This window comes from Siphateles boraxobius, unplaced genomic scaffold, assembly GCF_051911475.1.
Source record: "Siphateles boraxobius isolate OS27281-9 unplaced genomic scaffold, OSU_SipBor_1 177, whole genome shotgun sequence".
In the NCBI taxonomy this organism is placed as follows: domain Eukaryota; kingdom Metazoa; phylum Chordata; class Actinopteri; order Cypriniformes; family Leuciscidae; genus Siphateles; species Siphateles boraxobius.
In genome coordinates this window covers 73,217-99,710 of record NW_027508785.1, presented here as the reverse complement: position 1 = coordinate 99,710, position 26,494 = coordinate 73,217, and the positions used below count along the sequence as shown (strand labels likewise).

At 48.9% G+C, this 26,494-nt stretch overlaps 2 protein-coding genes across 2 annotated transcripts in view; one reads left to right on the top strand and one right to left on the bottom strand.

Annotated features, from left to right (window-relative positions):
* LOC143740618 (uncharacterized) overlaps nucleotides 1-26,494 on the bottom strand; it is a 132,101-nt gene that overhangs the window by 79,145 nt on the left and 26,462 nt on the right. The window lies entirely within an intron of this gene.
* On the top strand, nucleotides 1,580-26,494 carry LOC143740610 (uncharacterized). The gene is made up of 5 exons (XM_077232577.1): nucleotides 1,580-1,729; nucleotides 17,700-18,068; nucleotides 25,425-25,538; nucleotides 25,621-25,673; nucleotides 25,796-26,494. The coding sequence occupies exons 1-5, from the start codon at nucleotides 1,651-1,653 to the stop codon at nucleotides 25,907-25,909; spliced, it is 729 nt and encodes a 242-aa protein (XP_077088692.1). The 5' UTR covers nucleotides 1,580-1,650; the 3' UTR covers nucleotides 25,910-26,494.

Sequence of the window (26,494 nt, the reverse complement as noted above, 5' to 3'; positions counted from 1 at the left end):
CCTTACAAGGAGGGCATGCACATAATTTTGTAAATAAAAAAAAGAATAAAAAGGCTTTACAAAAAAAGTGCATGAACAATTTTAAAGATGCACTGTTATATTTATTTTTTTAATGCTGTAAAATTCTTTTTTCTGTTATTTCTATTTTAATAGAATTTAATTCTTTTGAGGGCGTCCTTACCACGTTTCTAGAACATTAGCCAAGATTATAAGAAAATGGAACTTTACCACGAGGTCATAAAGTAATGTCGCGCTGGACAAATCACGACTAACTGACGACTCGTCACAACGTGTGTTAGCTGGGAAACACAGCAGGTTTATGCTTAAAAAAGGTCCATGAATGATGTATAAAGTTTCTTTGATAACGTTTTGAGATCATTATTAAAGACCAGGGGTCTCATTTAGAAAACTAGGATCCTCCTTAAAGTGCGCCCGAAAGCCAAAACATATTCAGACTTATAAAAGCGTGTCAACATTCCCTTTATAATCCCAGTCAGAGGAAGATTGCCTCCCTGAAATAACCATATGAGCTTACCTCGTTTTACTGTGCATATCCTCATCTGCATATCATTTGCATATTCATCCACGTGATGCCATGTTTAACGGTATAAGACATTAGGAGAATATGAGCATTACATCTCTAAAAATCATTTAGTTGGCGATTTTTGCCTTGTTTAAAAAAAAAATCAAATAGTATAAAATGCATATCAGAAAAGTTTTTCTCAATCTTTTCCACTGGCCAAGTAGTGTTTTTAGTTGCTTTAGATTTTTAATGTAAACATATAGGCCTTATTGTGCGTTATTGATCATAATTTGTGTCAGATATTTCCTCAGACCAGACAAACACAGAATGCCACTAGAAAAGTGTTCAATAGCAGCACATTCACTACAAATATTTATATTTATTTAAATGTAACAAAAAAAATTCTCGATAATGATTTCATGTAAATTAACTCAATGATTGACAATGGCATATTTAATCTAGAAGTGTATATCAGATGTAAAACAGAGTTTAAATCATTATTTTATGTATTTAAACTGTTAATGTGAACAGTATTTATGATTATGACTCATAATGAATATTTCCTTCATCAGTCCCTCAGATCTCCATCTGTGTCGTTGTCTCGTCTGCAGATGTTCGTACAGGATCAGAGTTTACGAGCAGCTCAAGTGTGTGTGCAGAAATCAGAGCTTTTGTGTGTGTGTGTGTGTGTGTGGCGGCGGAGGAAGAGCTTGAGATGAAAAGTTGAGTTTCAGAATCCCACCATCAGCGCTCCTGACGTCAGACACGCAACCGAAACCTCATGCAGTCTCGCTCCTGATCCTCAGTCAAAGATCACGGCCCATTCCTCACGGACAAGTCCAGATCTATCCAGATGTGTGTGTGTGTGTGTGTGCGCGCGTGAGTGTGTGTGCGCGCATGCATGTGTGTGTGTGTGTGTGTGTGTGTTTGTGTGTGTTTGGAGTTCTGCTCCTCATGCAGTGTGTGGAAAGAGCTGTAGTTTCCTTTTACCTCTAAACCGAAACTTAAATGTTGTTGAAACGGATGGTTCCCCTATCAGTGACACCCGTGCCCTCTGTGGTTGATGAGTGTGTGTGTGTGTATGTGTGTGTTTGTGTGTGTGTGAGCCTGACCCGCTAGTGTTGAACATGAGCGTTTATAAGCGACACTCTCAGAGTCAAACTCCATCTGACCGAACGATGATCTTCAGAGTGATCCTGTTAGTTAGTGAGTAAATGCTTTATAATGACTGACTCAGAGAACTTCAGGTGTCGGTGTGGTGTGTGTAGTGTGTGTTCTAGCTGAAGATCTGATGTGTGTGTGTTGTCGACCCCAGGTCTCGTTGTAGTGTGTGTAGTGTGTGTTCTAACTGAAGATCTGATGTGTGTGTGTTGTCGACCCCAGGTCTCGGTGAGGTGTGTGTAGTGTGTGTTCTAACTGAAGATCTGATGTGTGTGTGTTGTCGTCCCCAGGTCTCGCTGTAGTGTGTGTAGTGTGTGTTCTAACTGAAGATCTGATGTGTGTGTGTTGTCGTCCCCAGGTCTCGCTGTAGTGTGTGTAGTGTGTGTTCTAACTGAAGATCTGATGTGTGTGTGTTGTCGTCCCCAGGTCTCGCTGTAGTGTGTGTAGTGTGTGTTCTAGCTGAAGATCTGATGTGTGTGTGTTGTCGACCCCAGGTCTCGGTGCGGTGTGTGTAGTGTGTGTTCTAGCTGAAGATCTGATGTGTGTGTGTTGTCGACCCCAGGTCTCGCTGTAGTGTGTGTAGTGTGTGTTCTAGCTGAAGATCTGATGTGTGTGTGTTGTCGACCCCAGGTCTCGGTGCGGTGTGTGTAGTGTGTGTTCTAGCTGAAGATCTGATGTGTGTGTGTTGTCGACCCCAGGTCTCGTTGTAGTGTGTGTAGTGTGTGTTCTAACTGAAGATCTGATGTGTGTGTGCTGTCGACCCCAGGTCTCGGTGTGGTGTGTGTGGTGTGTGTTCTAACTGAAGATCTGATGTGTGTGTGTTGTCGTCCCCAGGTCTCGGTGCGGTGTGTGTAGTGTGTGTTCTAGCTGAAGATCTGATGTGTGTGTGTTGTCGACCCCAGGTCTCGTTGTAGTGTGTGTAGTGTGTGTTCTAACTGAAGATCTGATGTGTGTGTGTTGTCGTCCCCAGGTCTCGCTGTAGTGTGTGTAGTGTGTGTTCTAGCTGAAGATCTGATGTGTGTGTGTTGTCGACCCCAGGTCTCGTTGTAGTGTGTGTAGTGTGTGTTCTAACTGAAGATCTGATGTGTGTGTGTTGTCGACCCCAGGTCTCGTTGTAGTGTGTGTAGTGTGTGTTCTAACTGAAGATCTGATGTGTGTGTGTTGTCGACCCCAGGTCTCGGTGCGGTGTGTGTAGTGTGTGTTCTAACTGAAGATCTGATGTGTGTGTGTTGTCGACCCCAGGTCTCGTTGTAGTGTGTGTAGTGTGTGTTCTAACTGAAGATCTGATGTGTGTGTGTTGTCGACCCCAGGTCTCGGTGAGGTGTGTGTAGTGTGTGTTCTAACTGAAGATCTGATGTGTGTGTGTTGTCGTCCCCAGGTCTCGGTGCGGTGTGTGTAGTGTGTGTTCTAGCTGAAGATCTGATGTGTGTGTGTTGTCGACCCCAGGTCTCGTTGTAGTGTGTGTAGTGTGTGTTCTAACTGAAGATCTGATGTGTGTGTGTTGTCGTCCCCAGGTCTCGCTGTAGTGTGTGTAGTGTGTGTTCTAGCTGAAGATCTGATGTGTGTGTGTTGTCGACCCCAGGTCTCGGTGAGGTGTGTGTAGTGTGTGTTCTAGCTGAAGATCTGATGTGTGTGTGTTGTCGACCCCAGGTCTCGGTGCGGTGTGTGTAGTGTGTGTGGTGTGTGTTCTAGCTGAAGATCTGATGTGTGTGTGTTGTCGACCCCAGGTCTCGGTGTAGTGTGTGTAGTGTGTGTTCTAACTGAAGATCTGATGTGTGTGTGTTGTCGTCCCCAGGTCTCGGTGCGGTGTGTGTGGTGTGTGTTCTAGCTGAAGATCTGATGTGTGTGTGTTGTCGTCCCCAGGTCTCGGTGCGGTGTGTGTGGTGTGTGTTCTAGCTGAAGATCTGATGTGTGTGTGTTGTCGACCCCAGGTCTCGTTGTAGTGTGTGTAGTGTGTGTTCTAGCTGAAGATCTGATGTGTGTGTGTTGTCGTCCCCAGGTCTCGCTGTAGTGTGTGTAGTGTGTGTTCTAACTGAAGATCTGATGTGTGTGTGTTGTCGACCCCAGGTCTCGGTGTGGTGTGTGTAGTGTGTGTTCTATCTGAAGATCTGATGTGTGTGTGTTGTCGACCCCAGGTCTCGTTGTAGTGTGTGTAGTGTGTGTTCTAGCTGAAGATCTGATGTGTGTGTGTTGTCGTCCCCAGGTCTCGCTGTAGTGTGTGTAGTGTGTGTTCTAACTGAAGATCTGATGTGTGTGTGTTGTCGTCCCCAGGTCTCGCTGTAGTGTGTGTAGTGTGTGTTCTAGCTGAAGATCTGATGTGTGTGTGTTGTCGACCCCAGGTCTCGGTGCGGTGTGTGTAGTGTGTGTTCTAACTGAAGATCTGATGTGTGTGTGTTGTCGACCCCAGGTCTCGGTGTGGTGTGTGTAGTGTGTGTTCTAGCTGAAGATCTGATGTGTGTGTGTTGTCGACCCCAGGTCTCGGTGCGGTGTGTGTAGTGTGTGTTCTAACTGAAGATCTGATGTGTGTGTGTTGTCGTCCCCAGGTCTCGGTGCGGTGTGTGTGGTGTGTGTTCTAGCTGAAGATCTGATGTGTGTGTGTTGTCGACCCCAGGTCTCGGTGCGGTGTGTGTAGTGTGTGTAGTGTGTGTTCTAGCTGAAGATCTGATGTGTGTGTGTTGTCGTCCCCAGGTCTCGCTGTAGTGTGTGTAGTGTGTGTTCTAACTGAAGATCTGATGTGTGTGTGTTGTCGTCCCCAGGTCTCGCTGTAGTGTGTGTAGTGTGTGTTCTAACTGAAGATCTGATGTGTGTGTGTTGTCGTCCCCAGGTCTCGCTGTAGTGTGTGTGGTGTGTGTTCTAGCTGAAGATCTGATGTGTGTGTGTTGTCGATCCCAGGTCTCGGTGCGGTGTGTGTAGTGTGTGTTCTAACTGAAGATCTGATGGGTGTGTGTTGTCGACCCCAGGTCTCGGTGTGGTGTGTGTAGTGTGTGTTCTAGCTGAAGATCTGATGTGTGTGTGTTGTCGACCCCAGGTCTCGGTGCGGTGTGTGTAGTGTGTGTTCTAACTGAAGATCTGATGTGTGTGTGTTGTCGACCCCAGGTCTCGGTGTGGTGTGTGTAGTGTGTGTTCTAGCTGAAGATCTGATGTGTGTGTGTTGTCGACCCCAGGTCTCGGTGCGGTGTGTGTAGTGTGTGTTCTAACTGAAGATCTGATGTGTGTGTGTTGTCGTCCCCAGGTCTCGGTGCGGTGTGTGTGGTGTGTGTTCTAGCTGAAGATCTGATGTGTGTGTGTTGTCGACCCCAGGTCTCGGTGCGGTGTGTGTAGTGTGTGTAGTGTGTGTTCTAGCTGAAGATCTGATGTGTGTGTGTTGTCGTCCCAAGGTCTCGGTGTGGTGTGCGTGGTGTGTGTTCTAGCTGAAGATCTGATGTGTGTGTGTTGTCGACCCCAGGTCTCGGTGCGGTGTGTGTAGTGTGTGTTCTAGCTGAAGATCTGATGTGTGTGTGTTGTCGACCCCAGGTCTCGTTGTAGTGTGTGTAGTGTGTGTTCTAGCTGAAGATCTGATGTGTGTGTGTTGTCGACCCCAGGTCTCGGTGAGGTGTGTGTAGTGTGTGTTCTAGCTGAAGATCTGATGTGTGTGTGTTGTCGACCCCAGGTCTCGCTGTAGTGTGTGTAGTGTGTGTTCTAACTGAAGATCTGATGTGTGTGTGTTGTCGACCCCAGGTCTCGGTGTGGTGTGTGTAGTGTGTGTTCTAGCTGAAGATCTGATGTGTGTGTGTTGTCGACCCCAGGTCTCGTTGTAGTGTGTGTAGTGTGTGTTCTAGCTGAAGATCTGATGTGTGTGTGTTGTCGTCCCCAGGTCTCGCTGTAGTGTGTGTAGTGTGTGTTCTAACTGAAGATCTGATGTGTGTGTGTTGTCGTCCCCAGGTCTCGCTGTAGTGTGTGTAGTGTGTGTTCTAGCTGAAGATCTGATGTGTGTGTGTGTTGTCGTCCCCAGGTCTCGGTGCGGTGTGTGTAGTGTGTGTGGTGTGTGTTCTAGCTGAAGATCTGATGTGTGTGTGCTGTCGACCCCAGGTCTCGGTGCGGTGTGTGTAGTGTGTGTGGTGTGTGTTCTAGCTGAAGATCTGATGTGTGTGTGTTGTCGACCCCAGGTCTCGTTGTAGTGTGTGTAGTGTGTGTTCTAGCTGAAGATCTGATGTGTGTGTGTTGTCGTCCCCAGGTCTCGCTGTAGTGTGTGTAGTGTGTGTTCTAACTGAAGATCTGATGTGTGTGTGTTGTCGACCCCAGGTCTCGGTGTGGTGTGTGTAGTGTGTGTTCTAGCTGAAGATCTGATGTGTGTGTGTTGTCGACCCCAGGTCTCGTTGTGGTGTGTGTAGTGTGTGTTCTAGCTGAAGATCTGATGTGTGTGTGTTGTCGTCCCCAGGTCTCGCTGTAGTGTGTGTAGTGTGTGTTCTAACTGAAGATCTGATGTGTGTGTGTTGTCGTCCCCAGGTCTCGCTGTAGTGTGTGTAGTGTGTGTTCTAGCTGAAGATCTGATGTGTGTGTGTTGTCGACCCCAGGTCTCGGTGCGGTGTGTGTAGTGTGTGTTCTAGCTGAAGATCTGATGTGTGTGTGTTGTCGTCCCCAGGTCTCGCTGTAGTGTGTGTAGTGTGTGTTCTAACTGAAGATCTGATGTGTGTGTGTTGTCGTCCCCAGGTCTCGCTGTAGTGTGTGTAGTGTGTGTTCTAGCTGAAGATCTGATGTGTGTGTGTTGTCGTCCCCAGGTCTCGGTGCGGTGTGTGTGGTGTGTGTTCTAGCTGAAGATCTGATGTGTGTGTGTTGTCGACCCCAGGTCTCGGTGCGGTGTGTGTTCTAACTGAAGATCTGATGTGTGTGTGTTGTCGATCCCAGGTCTCGGTGCGGTGTGTGTTCTAGCTGAAGATCTGATGTGTGTGTGTTGTCGATCCCAGGTCTCGGTGCGGTGTGTGTAGTGTGTGTAGTGTGTGTTCTAGCTGAAGATCTGATGTGTGTGTGTTGTCGTCCCCAGGTCTCGCTGTAGTGTATGTGGTGTGTGTTCTAGCTGAAGATCTGATGTGTGTGTGTTGTCGATCCCAGGTCTCGGTGCGGTGTGTGTAGTGTGTGTTCTAGCTGAAGATCTGATGTGTTTGTGTTGTCGTCCCCAGGTCTTGGTGCGGTGTGTGTGGTGTGTGTTCTAGCTGAAGATCTGATGTGTGTGTGTTGTCGACCCCAGGTCTCGGTGCGGTGTGTGTAGTGTGTGTTCTAACTGAAGATCTGATGTGTGTGTGTTGTCGACCCCAGGTCTCGGTGTGGTGTGTGTAGTGTGTGTTCTAGCTGAAGATCTGATGTGTGTGTGTTGTCGACCCCAGGTCTCGGTGCGGTGTGTGTAGTGTGTGTTCTAACTGAAGATCTGATGTGTGTGTGTTGTCGACCCCAGGTCTCGGTGTGGTGTGTGTAGTGTGTGTTCTAGCTGAAGATCTGATGTGTGTGTGTTGTCGACCCCAGGTCTCGTTGTAGTGTGTGTAGTGTGTGTTCTAACTGAAGATCTGATGTGTGTGTGTTGTCGTCCCCAGGTCTCGCTGTAGTGTGTGTAGTGTGTGTTCTAGCTGAAGATCTGATGTGTGTGTGTTGTCGTCCCCAGGTCTCGCTGTAGTGTGTGTGGTGTGTGTTCTAGCTGAAGATCTGATGTGTGTGTGTTGTCGACCCCAGGTCTCGGTGTGGTGTGTGTGGTGTGTGTTCTAGCTGAAGATCTGATGTGTGTGTGTTGTCGTCCCCAGGTCTCGGTGCGGTGTGTGTGGTGTGTGTTCTAGCTGAAGATCTGATGTGTGTGTGTTGTCGACCCCAGGTCTCGGTGTGGTGTGTGTAGTGTGTGTTCTAGCTGAAGATCTGATGTGTGTGTGTTGTCGACCCCAGGTCTCGTTGTAGTGTGTGTAGTGTGTGTTCTAGCTGAAGATCTGATGTGTGTGTGTTGTCGTTGTTATGAACCCAGTATGGGTCATATTTGTGGGTTGTGTGTTTTTCTTTCTGTTTGGTTTGCAGGATGGAGTTAGAGTGAGTGACGTCATTATTGACTAAGGAGTTACACCTGTGTTGGAGCTGATGCCGGCAATTAAAAGCAGTTCCCTTCAGCTGTGACGGGGCGCGCTCTCCCATTCTCGTGCCATTTGTGTCTTGGAGTCCGTTGTTTGTTTATTTTCCGTCTCCGTCTCATTTAATTATTCTTATTGTAATAAATGTTATTCTTTTGAGCAATATCCAACGTGTTGTCTCCTTCTTTGTCGCGGCTTGCGAGCCGGCCGTGACAAATGGGGGCTCGTCCGTTCTTTAACGTTTGAAAATTCCAGTTGTATTTCGACATGATTTGGAAGTGCTTTGGGTTTTTTTTTTTTTTTTTTTTTTTTTTTTTGCGTTCGGTTATTATGTAAGTAAATCGGCGTGTTGATTAACCGAATGTAAAATTGTAAGATTGTTTGTTTAGCGCTATTGGTTGGGATGTTTTTATACATCGTACTTTGAAGGAAATACGCGTTGGGTTTGTTTTTGACAACGGAATGTGTGGAGTGCTGTATCTGTAATTTGGCTGTTCCATGCTGTTTTTGTAGGAGGTAAGTGATTTTTGCAGATCCTGTTGTGGGAGGAATATTTAACAATATATGTGTTCCCTGGTTAGGTTTAGCTGCTCATTCCCTTTTGGAACGAGTGGATGTAATGTAACTTTTTTATTTTTGTGTGGCGACCGTGAGTAGAGCAGTTGTCTCGGGTGCATATCCATGATATGAGTGAGTCGCCAGCGTGCTGGTTGCTTTTCTTCGTATTAGTGGGAGTTGGTGCTTAAAATACCCCTCACCAGTAACCACATGAAGATTATAGGGTTGAGTTAGTTAGATTTTAGAGGGAACTATTTTATTCCTCCTGCTGTGATTTGTAAAAACACTTTTTTTTTCTATTTGTAACGTGCATTTAAGGTGGAAAGATGTCTAATCTAGTCGAAGAGTTTATTAGTTCTCCTTTTGAAGGTTTGCTTGATTCGTGTACAAAAGATCAGTTAATCGAAATTGCGGATCATTACGAAATTGAACTTGGAGATAAGAGGTTAAAGGATAGTACAATTAGAGAGGTACTTAAAACACACAACCCACAAATATGACCCATACTGGGTTCATAACACCCTCCCCCATAGAAAAGGGTTTACACTTATGAAACCCAACCTAAACCCTTCACTCGATAACCCCCCACATATACTGTATAACCCCAACTTCATCTTACCTGCTTCATACAATCTGCGCTTAAAGTCGTTCACATAACTTAACAAATTCTGAGGCGGTGTACCTTCAGTCCAGTTATCGCGGAGCACAGCCAGTGGTCCCCGAACGGTGTGCCCAAACACCAAATCATTGGGACTAAAATGAGTACTTTCCTGGCTCACCTCACGCGCTGACAACATCAACCACGGCAATCCCTGCTCCCAATCACCCCCCAGCTCTGTACAATAAGCACGCAGCAGGGACTTCAGCGTCTGATGGAAACGCTCCAAAGCCCCTTGGCTTTGAGCATGATAAGCACTAGCTTTATTGTGCTTAATGTGCAACAGTTTCAAAACCTGTGAAAACAAATGAGACGTAAAATTAGAACCTTGATCACTTTGCACAATCTTTGGAATGCCAAAAATAGAAATGAATTGAGTCAAGGCCTTCACCACCGATTTTGCAGTGATCGTACGGAGGGGATAGACTGCAGGGTACCGAGTCGATGCACACATCACAGTGAGCAAATAAATACTACCCGATTTTGATCTAGGCAGTGGGCCTACACAATCAATAATCAAGTGCTCAAAAGGTGGACTAACAGCAGAAATAGGAAACAGTGGAGCAGGTTTGATCTTCTGATTCGGCTTGCCTGTTAGTTGACAGGTATGACATGTCTTGATATACTTTGACACATCCTTCTTCAATTTAGGCCAAAAAAAATGACGAAGGATTCTGTCATAAGTCTTTCTTACCCCTAAATGTCCAGCAAGTTTATCATGAGAAATCTCCAACACCAATGATCGATATTTCTCTGGAACTACCACCTGCATGATAGGATCCCCAGCAAAGTCACTTCCATGAGGAATCCATTTCCTCATCAACATTCCATCCTGCAAAAGATAACCCTGAGCAACATGCCTAATTTCATCAGAAGACATCAAACTCTCAAACAATGTATGGAGAGAAGAATCAAGTTTCTGCTCCTGGATTAAATCAGAAGAGGAAACAGAAAAATCATCAGGCAAGGAAAATGCTGGTCTACCCAAAGAATCAGATGTTAACCTTGGCTGTGCAGAGGTCATGGATCGAGTTACAGCACAAGCAGTAAATACCTGTGGAAAATTCTTGTTGCTCTCATCAGGACCTGGAAGGGGAAAAGACGAAACCACAGGAGGTGAAAAGGTAACAGGCCAAACCCTACCCCCTGCCAAATTATTTCCCAGAATGATATCCACCCCCTCCACTGGTAACGATGGACGCACTCCAACCACCACTTCTCCATTCACAAGTTCAGATGACAACATAATTTTATGTAATGGGACAGATAGGATATTTAACCCAATTCCTCTAATAAGAACACTAGTCTCGGTATCACTCACAGAGGAAAATGGCAGCACATCCTGCAAAATAAAGGACTCCGATGCTCCCGTGTCCCTCAGTATCGTTACTGGCACATTTGTCTCTTTACCAACAAGCGACACGTGCCCGTAAGTAATAAAAGGTGCATAATCTCCATCCTTTAACTGGTTAACTGCTGTAGGAAATCCTTCAGAAGACAAGCTAACAGAATTCAACACTGGTGCCACAAGGCCTGCTGGTTTAACGCGAAGAACTTTTCCTCCTTTACTCTTACCTTTAAGCACAGGGCACTCATTTTTCCAATGGCCTTTACCACGACAATAATTACAGATCAGAGATGAATCCTTGGGCATGTGATCTACTTTATCTTCAAAAATATCATCCCTTTTCCGAAACTCAAAACTACTCTTGTGCGTTAAAATATAGTCATCAGCCAATTCAGCAGCTTTAGCCGTTGTTTCAGCTTTCTGCTCATTTATGTATGTTGCTATTCGAGCAGGAACAGAGTTCTTAAACTGTTCAAGCACAATCAAGTTAGTCAACTCTTCAAATGTGGTTACCTCAGATGCCATACACCAGCGACTAAATGCTGTACTTAGCTCTCTAGCAAACTCAACATGAGCCTCCTTCACACCCTTAGACAATGTTCTAAATTTTTGTCGGTACGCTTCTGGTACTAACTCATAAGCTTTTAAAACAGCCGCTTTAACGGTATCGTAATCGTTGCAGTCCGAGAGTGACAGGGCGGAATAAGCTTCTTGAGCCCTGCCTGTGAGCACACATTGTAAAAGCAGTGTACGTTCCTTACTAGGCCAACCTCTTGCCTCCGCTATTCGCTCAAACAATATAAAAAAGGTATCTGGGTCTCGCTCGTTAAACTTAGGCATTAACCTCAAATTCCCAGCAGTGTCAAACACTTGAGCACCATGCAAAGCATCAGTTGAACCATTTAGTCCACCTTCTCTTATTATTTCCAGGCGATATCTCTGCAGCTCAACATTAGTCTGTTCATTTCTAGTTTTCTCACGCTCTACTTCCAATTTCAAACGTTCCTGTTCAAGCTGTAACAACAATAATCGTTCCTGTTGTTCAAAAGTTAAAGAGCCGACATGAGGTTTAACTTGAGAGGTGGTAGCTGTATCGGACATTTCAAACAATACGGCCTTTTTTATTAGTCTTGTTCCGGGATTATTATGTAAGTAAATGGGCGTGTTGATTAACCGAATGTAAAATTGTAAGATTGTTTGTTTAGCGCTATTGGTTGGGATGTTTTTATACATCGTACTTTGAAGGAAATACGCGTTGGGTTTGTTTTTGACAACGGAATGTGTGGAGTGCTGTATCTGTAATTTGGCTGTTCCATGCTGTTTTTGTAGGAGGTAAGTGATTTTTGCAGATCGTGTTGTGGGAGGAATATTAAGATGGCAAGAGAACAATTGCATTCTTCGCAGGGACGTATGAAGTCACTTTACGATCGGCGAACTGAGAAACGACAATTTATGCCTGGTGATCAAGTGTTGGCTCTGTTACCTGTGGAGGGCTCACCATTTCAAGCTCGGTTTATTGGTCCGTATGTAGTGGTGAAACAAGTTACTGACTTAAATTATCTTATTGCCACCCCAGAGAGAAGGAAGTCAACACAGCTGTGTCATATTAATTTGTTGAAGCCTTATTATTGTCGTTCTCCTAAAGCGTTAGAGACCAGAACAGATGTGAAACCTGTACTGGTAGTTGAGAGTATTTCACCTGTTCCTTTGGAAGAGGAAATTAATGAAGGGGTTTCTTTCCCCGAGGATACGGTGCTGTTGGGACGTCTTAAAAATTCAGAGACTCTGAAAAATTTGCATAAAATGTTGATCCATTTAACAGAGAGTGAACGTACCGACTTGACTGCTATTATGACTCATCATGTCTCTTTATTTGGTGATGTACCTTCGTGTACACATTGGGCGGAGCACGATATTGATGTTGGGAATGCTGAGCCCATTCGACAACATTTTTATCGTGTGTCCCCTAATAAACTCTTACATCTGTCTGCTGAAGTTCAATATATGCTAGATCATGACATTGCACGGCCATCATTTTCCAGCTGGGCATCCCCCTGCTTACTTGTCAATAAATCTGATGGAACTTACCGGTTTTGTACCGATTATAGGAAGGTAAATAGAGTGACGAAGCCAGACTCCTTTCCACTTCCTCGTCTTGAGGATTGTGTTGATCGGGTTGGGGCGGCGAAATTTGTAAGTAAGTTCGATCTGCTCAAGGGCTACTGGCAGGTTCCGTTGACCCAAAGGGCTCAGGAGATCTCTTCCTTTATTACATCTGAGGGGTTATTTTCTTATAATGTTATGAGTTTTGGTCTCAGAAATGCGCCTGCAACGTTTCAGCGACTTATGAATAGGGTTGTTTCTGGATTGGAGGGAGTCGCGGTATATTTAGACGATGTGGTGGTTTTTAGTGATTCATGGGAGCAGCACATGAGTCGCATTGCAGATTTGTTCTCCCGTTTTGTTGAGGCTGGTCTGACGGTCAATTTGGCCAAATGTGAGTTTGCCAAGGCCACCGTGACTTACTTGGGTAAGGTCGTTGGACAGGGTTGTGTGCGTCCAGTTCGGGCCAAGGTTGAGGCCATTGATCTCTTTCCTTCTCCTTCCACCAAAAAGGAATTGATGCGTTTTTTGGGGTTAGTGGGTTACTACCGGGGATTTTGTAGGAATTTTTCCACCGTGGTAGCCCCACTCACTGATTTGCTGAAGGCAAAAGCCGATTTTATCTGGACTTCTGTCTGTCAGGAAGCTTTTGAGGCAGCTAAATCACTGCTCACTTCCGCTCCCGTGTTAGCAGCTCCCAAATTTGACCGCCCTTTTAGGTTGTGTGTGGATGCTAGCAACGTGGGTGCGGGAGCTGTACTGTTACAAGCTAATGATGAGGGGATTCACCGTTCCGTGAGTTATTTTTCGAAGAAGTTTTCTTCTTATCAGTTAAATTATTCGGTGATTGAGAAAGAGGCCTTAGCGCTGATTTGGGCCCTGCATCATTTTGAGGTGTATGTGGGATCAGTGTCAGATTCTTTGGTCGTGTACACTGACCACAATCCACTTATTTATTTACACTCTTTGCGGTGCCCAAATCAACGTTTGACTCGTTGGTGCCTCTTCCTGCAGTCATACGCCCTTGAAATTCGACACATCAAAGGTACTGACAATGTGGTGGCAGATGCATTGTCTAGAGTTCCTTACTCTTCCTAACTGTTTATGAACGATGTTTTGTCTTGCTTTCCTTTACTCTCTTAAATTGCTTCTACAGGGCCCGTAGTTGCTGAGGAAATTGGGGGTAAGATGAAGTTGGGGTTATACAGTATATGTGGGGGGTTATCGAGTGAAGGGTTTAGGTTGGGTTTCATAAGTGTAAACCCTTTTCTATGGGGGAGGGTGTTATGAACCCAGTATGGGTCATATTTGTGGGTTGTGTGTTTTTCTTTCTGTTTGGTTTGCAGGATGGAGTTAGAGTGAGTGACGTCATTATTGACTAAGGAGTTACACCTGTGTTGGAGCTGATGCCGGCAATTAAAAGCAGTTCCCTTCAGCTTTGACGGGGCGCGCTCTCCCATTCTCGTGCCATTTGTGTCTTGGAGTCCGTTGTTTGTTTATTTTCCGTCTCCGTCTCATTTAATTATTCTTATTGTAATAAATGTTATTCTTTTGAGCAATATCCAACGTGTTGTCTCCTTCTTTGTCGCGGCTTGCGAGCCGGCCGTGACATCGTCCCCAGGTCTCGGTGCGGTGTGTGTAGTGTGTGTGGTGTGTGTTCTAGCTGAAGATCTGATGTGTGTGTGTTGTCGACCCCAGGTCTCGGTGAGGTGTGTGTAGTGTGTGTTCTAGCTGAAGATCTGATGTGTGTGTGTTGTCGACCCCAGGTCTCGCTGTAGTGTGTGTAGTGTGTGTTCTAGCTGAAGATCTGATGTGTGTGTGTTGTCGTCCCCAGGTCTCGGTGCGGTGTGTGTGGTGTGTGTTCTAGCTGAAGATCTGATGTGTGTGTGTTGTCGATCCCAGGTCTCGCTGTAGTGTGTGTAGTGTGTGTTCTAGCTGAAGATCTGATGTGTGTGTGTTGTCGACCCCAGGTCTCGTTGTAGTGTGTGTAGTGTGTGTTCTAGCTGAAGATCTGATGTGTGTGTGTTGTCGACCCCAGGTCTCGCTGTAGTGTGTGTAGTGTGTGTTCTAGCTGAAGATCTGATGTGTGTGTGTTGTCGTCCCCAGGTCTCGGTGCAGTGTGTGTAGTGTGTGTTCTAGCTGAAGATCTGATGTGTGTGTGTTGTCGATCCCAGGTCTCGCTGTAGTGTGTGTAGTGTGTGTTCTAGCTGAAGATCTGATGTGTGTGTGTTGTCGACCCCAGGTCTCGTTGTAGTGTGTGTAGTGTGTGTTCTAGCTGAAGATCTGATGTGTGTGTGTTGTCGACCCCAGGTCTCGCTGTAGTGTGTGTAGTGTGTGTTCTAGCTGAAGATCTGATGTGTGTGTGTTGTCGTCCCCAGGTCTCGGTGCAGTGTGTGTAGTGTGTGTTCTAGCTGAAGATCTGATGTGTGTGTGTTGTCGATCCCAGGTCTCGCTCAGTGTGTGTAGTGTGTGTTCTAGCTGAAGATCTGATGTGTGTGTGTTGTCGACCCCAGGTCTCGTTGTAGTGTGTGTAGTGTGTGTTCTAGCTGAAGATCTGATGTGTGTGTGTTGTCGACCCCAGGTCTCGCTGTAGTGTGTGTAGTGTGTGTTCTAGCTGAAGATCTAATGTGTGTGTGTTGTCGACCCCAGGTCTCGTTGTTGTGTGTGGTGTGTGTTTTAGCTGAAGATCTGATGTGTGTGTGTTGTCGACCCCAGGTCTCGTTGTAGTGTGTGTAGTGTGTGTTCTAGCTGAAGATCTGATGTGTGTGTGTTGTCGTCCCCAGGTCTCGCTGTAGTGTGTGTAGTGTGTGTTCTAGCTGAAGATCTGATGTGTGTGTGTGTTGTCGACCCCAGGTCTCGGTGCGGTGTGTGTGGTGTGTGTTCTAGCTGAAGATCTGATGTGTGTGTGTTGTCGTCACCAGGTCTCGCTGTAGTGTGTGTAGTGTGTGTTCTAGCTGAAGATCTGATGTGTGTGTGTTGTCGACCCCAGGTCTCGCTGTAGTGTGTGTAGTGTGTGTTCTAGCTGAAGATCTGATGTGTGTGTGTTGTCGACCCCAGGTCTCGGTGAGGTGTGTGTAGTGTGTGTTCTAGCTGAAGATCTGATGTGTGTGTGTTGTCGTCCCCAGGTCTCGGTGCGGTGTGTGTGGTGTGTGTTCTAGCTGAAGATCTGATGTGTGTGTGTTGTCGTCCCCAGGTCTCGGTGCGGTGTGTGTAGTGTGTGTTCTAACTGAAGATCTGATGTGTGTGTGTTGTCGTCCCCAGGTCTCGGTGCGGTGTGTGTGGTGTGTGTTCTAACTGAAGATCTGATGTGTGTGTGTTGTCGTCCCCAGGTCTCGGTGCGGTGTGTGTGGTGTGTGTTCTAGCTGAAGATCTGATGTGTGTGTGTTGTCGTCCCCAGGTCTCGGTGCGGTGTGTGTGGTGTGTGTTCTAGCTGAAGATCTTATGTGTGTGTGTTGTCGTCCCCAGGTCTCGGTGCGGTGTGTGTGGTGTGTGTTCTAATTGAAGATCTGATGTGTGTGTGTTGTCGTCCCCAGGTCTCGGTGCGGTGTGTGTGGTGTGTGTTCTAACTGAAGATCTGATGTGTGTGTGTTGTCGTCCCCAGGTCTCGGTGCGGTGTGTGTAGTGTGTGTTCTAGCTGAAGATCTGATGTGTGTGTGTTGTCGTCCCCAGGTCTCGGTGCGGTGTGTGTGGTGTGTGTTCTAGCTGAAGATCTGATGTGTGTGTGTTGTCGTCCCCAGGTCTCGGTATGGTGTGTGTTCTAGCTGAAGATCTGATGTGTGTGTGTTGTCGTCCCCAGGTCTCGGTGCGGTGTGTGTGGTGTGTGTTCTAGCTGAAGATCTGATGTGTGTGTGTTGTCGACCCCAGGTCTCGGTGTGGTGTGTGTAGTGTGTGTTCTAGCTGAAGATCTGATGTGTGTGTGTTGTCGTCCCCAGGTCTCGCTGTAGTGTGTGTAGTGTGTGTTCTAGCTGAAGATCTGATGTGTGTGTGTGTTGTCGTCCCCAGGTCTCGGTGCGGTGTGTGTGGTGTGTGTTCTAACTGAAGATCTGATGTGTGTGTGTTGTCGACCCCAGGTCTCGGTGCGGTGTGTGTAGTGTGTGTTCTAACTGAAGATCTGATGTGTGTGTGTTGTCGTCCCCAGGTCTCGGTGTGGTGTGTGTGTGGTGTGTGTTCTAACTGAAGATCTGATGTGTGTGTGTTGTCGAACCCAGGTCTCGGTGCGGTGTGTGTAGTGTGTGTTCTAACTGAAGATCTGATGTGTGTGTGTTGTTGTCCCCAGGTCTCGGTGCGGTGTGTGTAGTGTGTGTAGTGTGTGTTCTAGCTGAAGATCTGATGTGTGTGTGTTGTCGTCCCCAGGTCTCGGTGTGGTGTGTGTGGTGTGTGTTCTAGCTGAAGATCTGATGTGTGTGTGTTGTCGTCCCCAGGTCTCGGTGTGGTGTGTGTGTGGTGTGTGTTCTAACTGAAGATCTGATGTGTGTGTGTTGTCGTCCCCAGGTCTCGGTGCGGTGTGTGTAGTGTGTGTTCTAACTGAAGGTCTGATGTGTGTGTGTTGTCGTCCCCAGGTCTCGGTGTGGTGTGTGTGTGGTGTGTGTTCTAACTGAAGATCTGATGTGTGTGTGTTGTCGTCCCCAGGTCTCGGTGCGGTGTGTGTAGTGTGTGTTCTAACTGAAGATCTGATGTGTGTGTGCTGTCGACCCCAGGTCTCGGTGCGGTGTGTGTAGTGTGTGTAGTGTGTGTTCTAGCTGAAGATCTGATGTGTGTGTGTTGTCGTCCCCAGGTCTCGGTGTGGTGTGTGTGGTGTGTGTTCTAGCTGAAGATCTGATGTGTGTGTGTTGTCGTCCCCAGGTCTCGGTGCGGTGTGTGTAGTGTGTGTTCTAACTGAAGATCTGATGTGTGTGTGCTGTCGACCCCAGGTCTCGGTGCGGTGTGTGTAGTGTGTGTAGTGTGTGTTCTAGCTGAAGATCTGATGTGTGTGTGTTGTCGTCCCCAGGTCTCGGTGTGGTGTGTGTGGTGTGTGTTCTAGCTGAAGATCTGATGTGTGTGTGTTGTCGTCCCCAGGTCTCGGTGCGGTGTGTGTAGTGTGTGTTCTAACTGAAGATCTGATGTGTGTGTGCTGTCGACCCCAGGTCTCGGTGCGGTGTGTGTAGTGTGTGTGGTGTGTGTTCTAGCTGAAGATCTGATGTGTGTGTGTTGTCGTCCCCAGGTCTCGGTGTGGTGTGTGTGGTGTGTGTTCTAGCTGAAGATCTGATGTGTGTGTGTTGTCGTCCCAAGGTCTCGGTGCGGTGTGTGTGGTGTGTGTTCCTGCGGTGAACATGAGTGTCCAGCTCCAGCAGAACGTCTCTCTGCCCTGTGACTCTCACAGTAACTCCAGCGCTGTCCTGGCCTGGTTCCGGCTGGGCTCCGGGGAGAACATGGCTTTACTGGTGTCTGCGAGAAGAGGAAACCTGCAGAGAGAAGCGTTTATAGTCGAACACAACGAGGAGCAAAGCCGGTTTGAGCTTCAGGCCGACGGTCGACTGGAGTCTGTGAGTCTGAGGATCTTCAGCGTCAGAGACGAGGATCTCGGCCTTTACTTCTGCTCTACTGGAACCAGTCTGAAGAACCTGCGCTTCGGGACCGCCCTCCGACTCACACTCACAGGTCAGTGATGATCATATCGATATCATTATAGAGGACAGAAGCAGAGCAGAGATATGATGATGTCAGAGAATCAGGGGAATCACTTCTTTAACCAGAACGGCTTCAAATATTGTAGAAATATATAAAAAAAAATTGTGTATACAAGCCATACGTCACAATAAATCACCATATTTATAATACATATAAAGTACTACATATATGTGTGTGTGTGTGTATTGGCTTTTATTTATGTATTTTACTATTTTTAGCTTTCATGTTAATTTTAGTTTAGTTTATAGTAATTCTGTTATGTGCTTTTATCTCTCTCTCTCTTTTATATATTGCTATTTAGTTTAATTTATTTTTATTTCAGGTTTCGTTTTTATTCATTTCCAGCCAGGTAATAATTTTAGTGTTTCAACTTAAACTTATTTCAGTTTATTGCCAAGGAAACATTTCCAATTTTTGTTTAGCTTAAGATTTTCGAATAATAATTATATTTTAATTTATTTCCACTGTATTTCAAGTAACAGATTTTTTTAAAGCTTTAGGTAATGATAACATTATATATATATATATATATATATATATACATTGAACAAAATTATAAATGCAACACTTTTGTTTTTGCCCCCATTTTTCATGAGCTGAACTCAAAAATCTAAGACATTTTCTATGTACACATAAGGTCTATTTCTCTCAAATATTGTTCATAAATCTGTGTTAGTGAGCACTTCTTCTTTGCCGAGATCATCAAATCTAAAATGTACAGTTTTATCACACAGTACAATGACACAGATGTCATAAGTTTCGAGGGAGTGTGCGATTGGTATGCTGACTGCAGAAATGTCAACCGGAGCTGTTGCCGTGAATTGAATGTTAATTTCTCTACCGTAAGCCGTCTCCAAAGGCGTTTCAGAGAATTTGGCCGTACATCCAACCGGCCTCACAAGCGCACACCACGTGTAACCACACCAGCCCAGGACCTCCACACCCAGCATCTCCACCTCCAGGACCTCCACACCCAGCATCTCCACCTCCAGGACCTCCACACCCAGCATCTCCACCTCCAGGACCTCCACACCCAGCAATTCCACCTCCAGGACCTCCACACCCAGCATCTCCACCTCCAGGACCTCCACACACAGCATCTCCACCTCCAGGACCTCCACACCCAGCATCTCCACCTCCAGGACCTCCACACACAGCATCTCCACCTCCAGGACCTTCACATCCAGCATCTCCACCTCCAGGACCTGCACACCCAGCACCTTCACCTCCAGGACCTCCACACCCAGCATCTCCACCTGCAGGACCTCCACATCCAGCATCTCCACCTCCAGGACCTCCACATCCAGCATCTCCACCTCCAGGACCTTCACACCCAGCACCTTCACCTCCAGGACCTCCACACCCAGCATCTCCACCTCCAGGACCTCCACACCCAGCATCTCCACCTCCAGGACCTTCACACCCAGCATCTCCACCTCCAGGACCTTCACACCCAGCACCTTCACCTCCAGGACCTCCACACCCAGCATCTCCACCTCCAGGACCTCCACATCCAGGACCTTCACCTCCAGGACCTTCACATCCAGCACCTTCACCTCCAGGACCTCCACACCCAGCACCTTCACCTCCAGGACCTCCACACCCAGCACCTTCACCTCCAGGACCTCCACACCCAGCATCTCCACCTCCAGGACCTCCACACCCAGCACCTTCACCTCCAGGACCTTCACATCCAGCATCTCCACCTCCAGGACCTCCACATCCAGCATCTCCACCTCCAGGACCTTCACATCCAGCATCTCCACCTCCACGACCTTTACATCCAGCATCTCCACCTCCAGGACCTCCACACCCAGCATCTCCACCTCCAGGACCTCCACACCCAGCAACTCCACCTCCAGGACCTCCACACCCAGCATCTCCACCTCCAGGACCTTCACATCCAGAATCTCCACCTTCAGGACCTCCACACCCAGCATCTCCACCTCCAGGACCTCCACACCCAGCAACTCCACCTCCAGGACCTCCACACCCAGCATCTCCACCTCCAGGACCTCCACACACAGCATCTCCACCTCCAGGACCTCCACACTCAGCATCTCCACCTCCAGGACCTCCACACACAGCATCTCCACCTCCAGGACCTTCACATCCAGCATCTCCACCTCCAGGACCTTCACACCCAGCACCTTCACCTCCAGGACCTCCACACCCAGCATCTCCACCTGCAGGACCTCCACACCCAGCATCTCCACCTCCAGGACCTCCACATCCAGCATCTCCACCTCCAGGACCTTCACACCCAGCACCTTCACCTCCAGGACCTCCACACCCAGCATCTCCACCTCCAGGACCTCCACACCCAGCATCTCCACCTCCAGGACCTCCACACCCAGCATCTCCACCTCCAGGACCTTCACACCCAGCATCTCCACCTCCAGGACCTTCAGACCCAGCACCTTCACCTCCAGGACCTCCACACCCAGCATCTCCACCTCCAGGACCTCCACACCCAGCAACTCCACCTCCAGGACCTCCACACCCAGCATCTCCACCTCCAGGACCTTCACATCCAGAATCTCCACCTCCAGGACCTCCACACCCAGCATCTCCACCTCCAGGACCTTCACATCCAGCATCTCCACCTCCAGGACCTTCACACCCAGCACCTTCACCTCCAGGACCTCCACACCCAGCATCTCCACCTCCAGGACCTTCACATCCAGAATCTCCACCTCCAGGACCTCCACACCCAGCAACTCCACCTCCAGGACCTCCACACCCAGCATCTCCACCTCCAGGACCTTCACACCCAGCACCTTCACCTCCAGGACCTCCACACCCAGCAACTCCACCTCCAGGACCTCCACACCCAGCATCTCCACCTCCAGGACCTTCACATCCAGAATCTCCACCTCCAGGACCTCCACATCCAGCAACTCCACCTCCAGGACCTCCACACCCAGCATCTCCACCTCCAGGACCTTCACACCCAGCACCTTCACCTCCAGGACCTCCACACCCAGCAACTCCACCTCCAGGACCTCCACACCCAGCATCTCCACCTCCAGGACCTTCACATCCAGAATCTCCACCTCCAGGACCTTCACATCCAGCATCTCCACCTCCAGGACCTTCACATCCAGAATCTCCACCTCCAGGACCTCCACACCCAGCAACTCCACCTCCAGGACCTCCACACCCAGCATCTCCACCTCCAGGACCTCCACACCCAGCACCTTCACCTCCAGGACCTTCACATCCAGCATCTCCACCTCCAGGACCTCCACATCCAGCATCTCCACCTCCAGGACCTTCACATCCAGCATCTCCACCTCCACGACCTTTACATCCAGCATCTCCACCTCCAGGACCTCCACACCCAGCATCTCCACCTCCAGGACCTCCACACCCAGCAACTCCACCTCCAGGACCTCCACACCCAGCATCTCCACCTCCAGGACCTTCACATCCAGAATCTCCACCTCCAGGACCTCCACACCCAGCATCTCCACCTCCAGGACCTTCACATCCAGCAACTCCACCTCCAGGACCTCCACACCCAGCATCTCCACCTCCAGGACCTTCACACCCAGCACCTTCACCTCCAGGACCTCCACACCCAGCATCTCCACCTCCAGGACCTCCACATCCAGCATCTCCACCTCCAGGACCTCCACACCCAGCACCTTCACCTCCAGGACCTTCACATCCAGCATCTCCACCTCCAGGACCTCCACATCCAGCATCTCCACCTCCAGGACCTTCACATCCAGCATCTCCACCTCCACGACCTTTACATCCAGCATCTCCACCTCCAGGACCTCCACACCCAGCATCTCCACCTCCAGGACCTCCACACCCAGCAACTCCACCTCCAGGACCTCCACACCCAGCATCTCCACCTCCAGGACCTTCACATCCAGAATCTCCACCTCCAGGACCTCCACACCCAGCATCTCCACCTCCAGGACCTTCACATCCAGCAACTCCACCTCCAGGACCTCCACACCCAGCATCTCCACCTCCAGGACCTTCACACCCAGCACCTTCACCTCCAGGACCTCCACACCCAGCATCTCCACCTCCAGGACCTCCACATCCAGCATCTCCACCTCCAGGACCTTCACACCCAGCACCTTCACCTCCAGGACCTCCACACCCAGCATCTCCACCTCCAGGACCTCCACACCCAGCATCTCCACCTCCAGGACCTCCACACCCAGCATCTCCACCTGCAGGACCTCCACACCCAGCATCTCCACCTCCAGGACCTTCACACCCAGCATCTCCACCTCCAGGACCTTCACACCCAGCACCTTCACCTCCAGGACCTCCACACCCAGCATCTCCACCTCCAGGACCTCCACACCCAGCAACTCCACCTCCAGGACCTCCACACCCAGCATCTCCACCTCCAGGACCTTCACATCCAGAATCTCCACCTCCAGGACCTCCACACCCAGCATCTCCACCTCCAGGACCTTCACATCCAGCATCTCCACCTCCAGGACCTTCACACCCAGCACCTTCACCTCCAGGACCTCCACACCCAGCATCTCCACCTCCAGGACCTTCACATCCAGAATATCCACCTCCAGGACCTCCACACCCAGCAACTCCACCTCCAGGACCTCCACACCCAGCATCTCCACCTCCAGGACCTCCACACCCAGCATCTCCACCTGCAGGACCTCCACACCCAGCATCTCCACCTCCAGGACCTTCACACCCAGCATCTCCACCTCCAGGACCTTCACACCCAGCACCTTCACCTCCAGGACCTCCACACCCAGCAACTCCACCTCCAGGACCTCCACACCCAGCATCTCCACCTCCAGGACCTTCACATCCAGAATCTCCACCTCCAGGACCTCCACACCCAGCAACTCCACCTCCAGGACCTCCACACCCAGCATCTCCACCTCCAGGACCTTCACACCCAGCACCTTCACCTCCAGGACCTCCACACCCAGCATCTCCACCTCCAGGACCTTCACATCCAGGACCTTCACCTCCAGGACCTTCACATCCAGCACCTTCACCTCCAGGACCTCCACACCCAGCACCTTCACCTCCAGGACCTCCACACCCAGCACCTTCACCTCCAGGACCTCCACACCCAGCATCTCCACCTCCAGGACCTCCACACCCAGCACCTTCACCTCCAGGACCTTCACATCCAGCATCTCCACCTCCAGGACCTCCACATCCAGCATCTCCACCTCCAGGACCTTCACATCCAGCATCTCCACCTCCACGACCTTTACATCCAGCATCTCCACCTCCAGGACCTCCACACCCAGCATCTCCACCTCCAAGACCTCCACACCCAGCAACTCCACCTCCAGGACCTCCACACCCAGCATCTCCACCTCCAGGACCTTCACATCCAGAATCTCCACCTCCAGGACCTCCACACCCAGCATCTCCACCTCCAGGACCTTCACATCCAGCAACTCCACCTCCAGGACCTCCACACCCAGCATCTCCACCTCCAGGACCTTCACACCCAGCACCTTCACCTCCAGGACCTCCACACCCAGCATCTCCACCTCCAGGACCTTCACATCCAGCACCTTCACCTCCAGGACCTCCACATCCAGCACCTTCACCTCCAGGACCTCCACACCCAGCACCTTCACCTCCAGGACCTCCACACCCAGCATCTCCACCTCCAGGACCTCCACACCCAGCACCTTCACCTCCAGGACCTTCACATCCAGCATCTCCACCTCCAGGACCTCCACATCCAGCATCTCCACCTCCAGGACCTTCACATCCAGCATCTCCACCTCCACGATCTTTACATCCAGCATCTCCACCTCCAGGACCTCCACACCCAGCATCTCCACCTCCAGGACCTCCAGATCCATCACCTTCACCTCCAGGACCTCCACACCCAACATCTCCACCTCCAGGTCCTCCACATCCAGCAACTTCACCTCCAGGACCTCCACACCCAGGCCCTTCACCTCCATGACCTCCACATCCAGCATCTCCACCTCCAGGACCTTCACATCCAGCATCTCCACCTCCACGACCTTTACATCCAGCATCTCCACCTCCAGGACCTCCACACCCAGCATCTCCACCTCCAGGACCTCCACACCCAGCACCTTCACATCCAGGACCTCCACACCCAGCATCTCCGCCTCCAGGACCTCCACACCCAGCACCTTCACCTCCAGGACATCCACACCCAGCATTTCCACCTCCAGGACCTCAACATCCAGCATCTCCACCTCCAGGACCTCCACACCCAGCAACTCCACCTCCAGGACCTCCACACCCAGTAACTTCACCTCCAGGACCTCCACATCCAGCATCTCCACCCCCAGGACCTCCACATCCAGCATCTCCACCTCCAGGACCTCCACATCCAGCATCTCCACCTCCAGGACCTCCACATCCAGCACCTTCACCTCCAGGACCTCCACATCCAGCATCTCCACCTCCAGGACCTCCACATCCAGCATCTCCACCTCCAGGACCTCCACATCCAGCATCTCCACCTCCAGGACCTTCACATCCAGCATCTCCACCTCCAGGACCTCCACACCCAGCAACTCCACCTCCAGGACCTCCACATCCAGCACCTTCACCTCCAGGACCTCCACATCCAGAATCTCCACCTCCAGGACCTCCACATCCAGCATCTCCACCTCCAGGACCTCCACATCCAGCATCTCCACCTCCAGGACCTCAGAATCCAGTATATCCACCTCCAGGACCTCCACATCCAGCATCTCCACCTCCAGGACCTCCACATCCAGCATCTTCACCTCCAGGACCTCCACACCCAGCATCTCAACCTCCAGGACCTCCACATCCAGCACCTTCACCTCCAGGACCTCCACATCCAGAATCTCCACCTCCAGGACCTCCACATCCAGCATCTCCACCTCCAGGACCTCCACATCCAGCATCTCCACCTCCAGGACCTCCACATCCAGCATCTTCACCTCCAGGACCTCCACATCCAGCATCTCCACCTCCAGGACCTCCACACCCAGCAACTTCACCTCCAGGACCTTCACATCCATCATTTCCACCTCCAGGATCTTTACATCCAGCACCTTCACCTCCAGGATCGTCTGAGGCCAGCCAGAGATGCTGACACAATCGGTTCAGCTCATGCAAAATGGGGGCAAAAACAAAAGTGTTGCGTTTATAATTTTGTTCAGTGTATATACTGTGTGTGTGTGTGCATATATATATATATATATATATATATATATATGTTTGTGTGTATATATGTGTGTGTGTGTGTGTGTAGAGCAGCTCGCCTCTGTCATTCATGTATTCCAGTGAATCTGCTGTAGTTTCCACTTCTCTGTTGATCGTGTGGTTTTGTTGTTTCAGACGCTGCTTTAGACGTGGGCTGTTCTGCGCTCTGCATCCGTGTGAGTGTGTGTGTGTGTGCTGCGTGTGTGTTCTGTGGGTTTCTCTGCGCTTGTCTGCTCTGTTTCAGAAAAGGTAAGTTAAACCATGAAACAAAACTCATTTGAAGGTGATTCCTCTGACCGTACATGACTTTACAGGAGTGCTTCTCTTTCAGATTCTTCTGTGGTCTCGTGCATCAACTGTGTGGAAGAAAACTCAAATGTCCAGGTGTGTTTGAGTTCGGGTGGATTCTGGGAAATAGTCTAGTCTTGTGTTGTGTTGTTTGTCAGTGTAGCTTGTGCTCGACTGCTTTGAAAGTAAAATGAACATTGATTGTTGTTGTTCTCCAGGCGGTTCCAGTCCAGTATTCCAGTCTCCGGTTCATCCAGCGCTCCAGAACTCCGGCTCCGGCTCCGGCTCCAGTGGACGTGACGTACACAACCATCGCTAAACACACACCCTGAGTCACCGCTTCACAACAACACACACCCTAAGAAGTTTCTGAAAGAGTCTCTTCTCACTAAAGCTGTTTTTATATGATCAAAATACAGTAAAAACAGTGAAATATTATTCCAATGTAAATCAGCTGTTTTCTATGTGAATATATAGTAAAGTGTAATTTATTCCTGTGATCAAAGCTGAATTTTCAGCATCATTACTCCAGTCTTCAGTGTCACATGATCCTTCAGAAATCACTATAATATGATGATTTGATGCTCAAGAAACATGTATGATTATTATCAGTGATGAACACAGTTTATTTTTCAGGATTCTTTGATGAATAGAAAGTTCAAAAGAACAGAATTTGTTTGAAATAGACTCTTTTGTAAAATTATAAATGTCTTTACTGTCACTTTTGATCAATTTATTGCTTATTTGCATTATTTCTTACTGAACCCAAGCTTTTGATCTGTAGTGTATATTATATATTTGATGTATTAATCTTCTAAATTCCATAGTTTGTTCTTTATTTGTTTGATTATATAGAAGCTAGCATTGATAAAGGATATTAAATTTAAACACGATGGCAAATAAAGTGTAAACAGTGA

Excerpts from the sequence above, each read along its gene's own strand:
- LOC143740610 (XM_077232577.1), top strand. The coding sequence starts at position 1,651 with ATGAGCGTTTATAAGCGACACTCTCAGAGTCAAACTCCATCTGACCGA. Across the intron at positions 25,539-25,620 it reads TCTGCTCTGTTTCAGAAAAG|ATTCTTCTGTGGTCTCGTGC; the intron begins GTAAGTTAAACC and ends CTTCTCTTTCAG. Across the intron at positions 25,674-25,795 it reads AAGAAAACTCAAATGTCCAG|GCGGTTCCAGTCCAGTATTC; the intron begins GTGTGTTTGAGT and ends GTTGTTCTCCAG.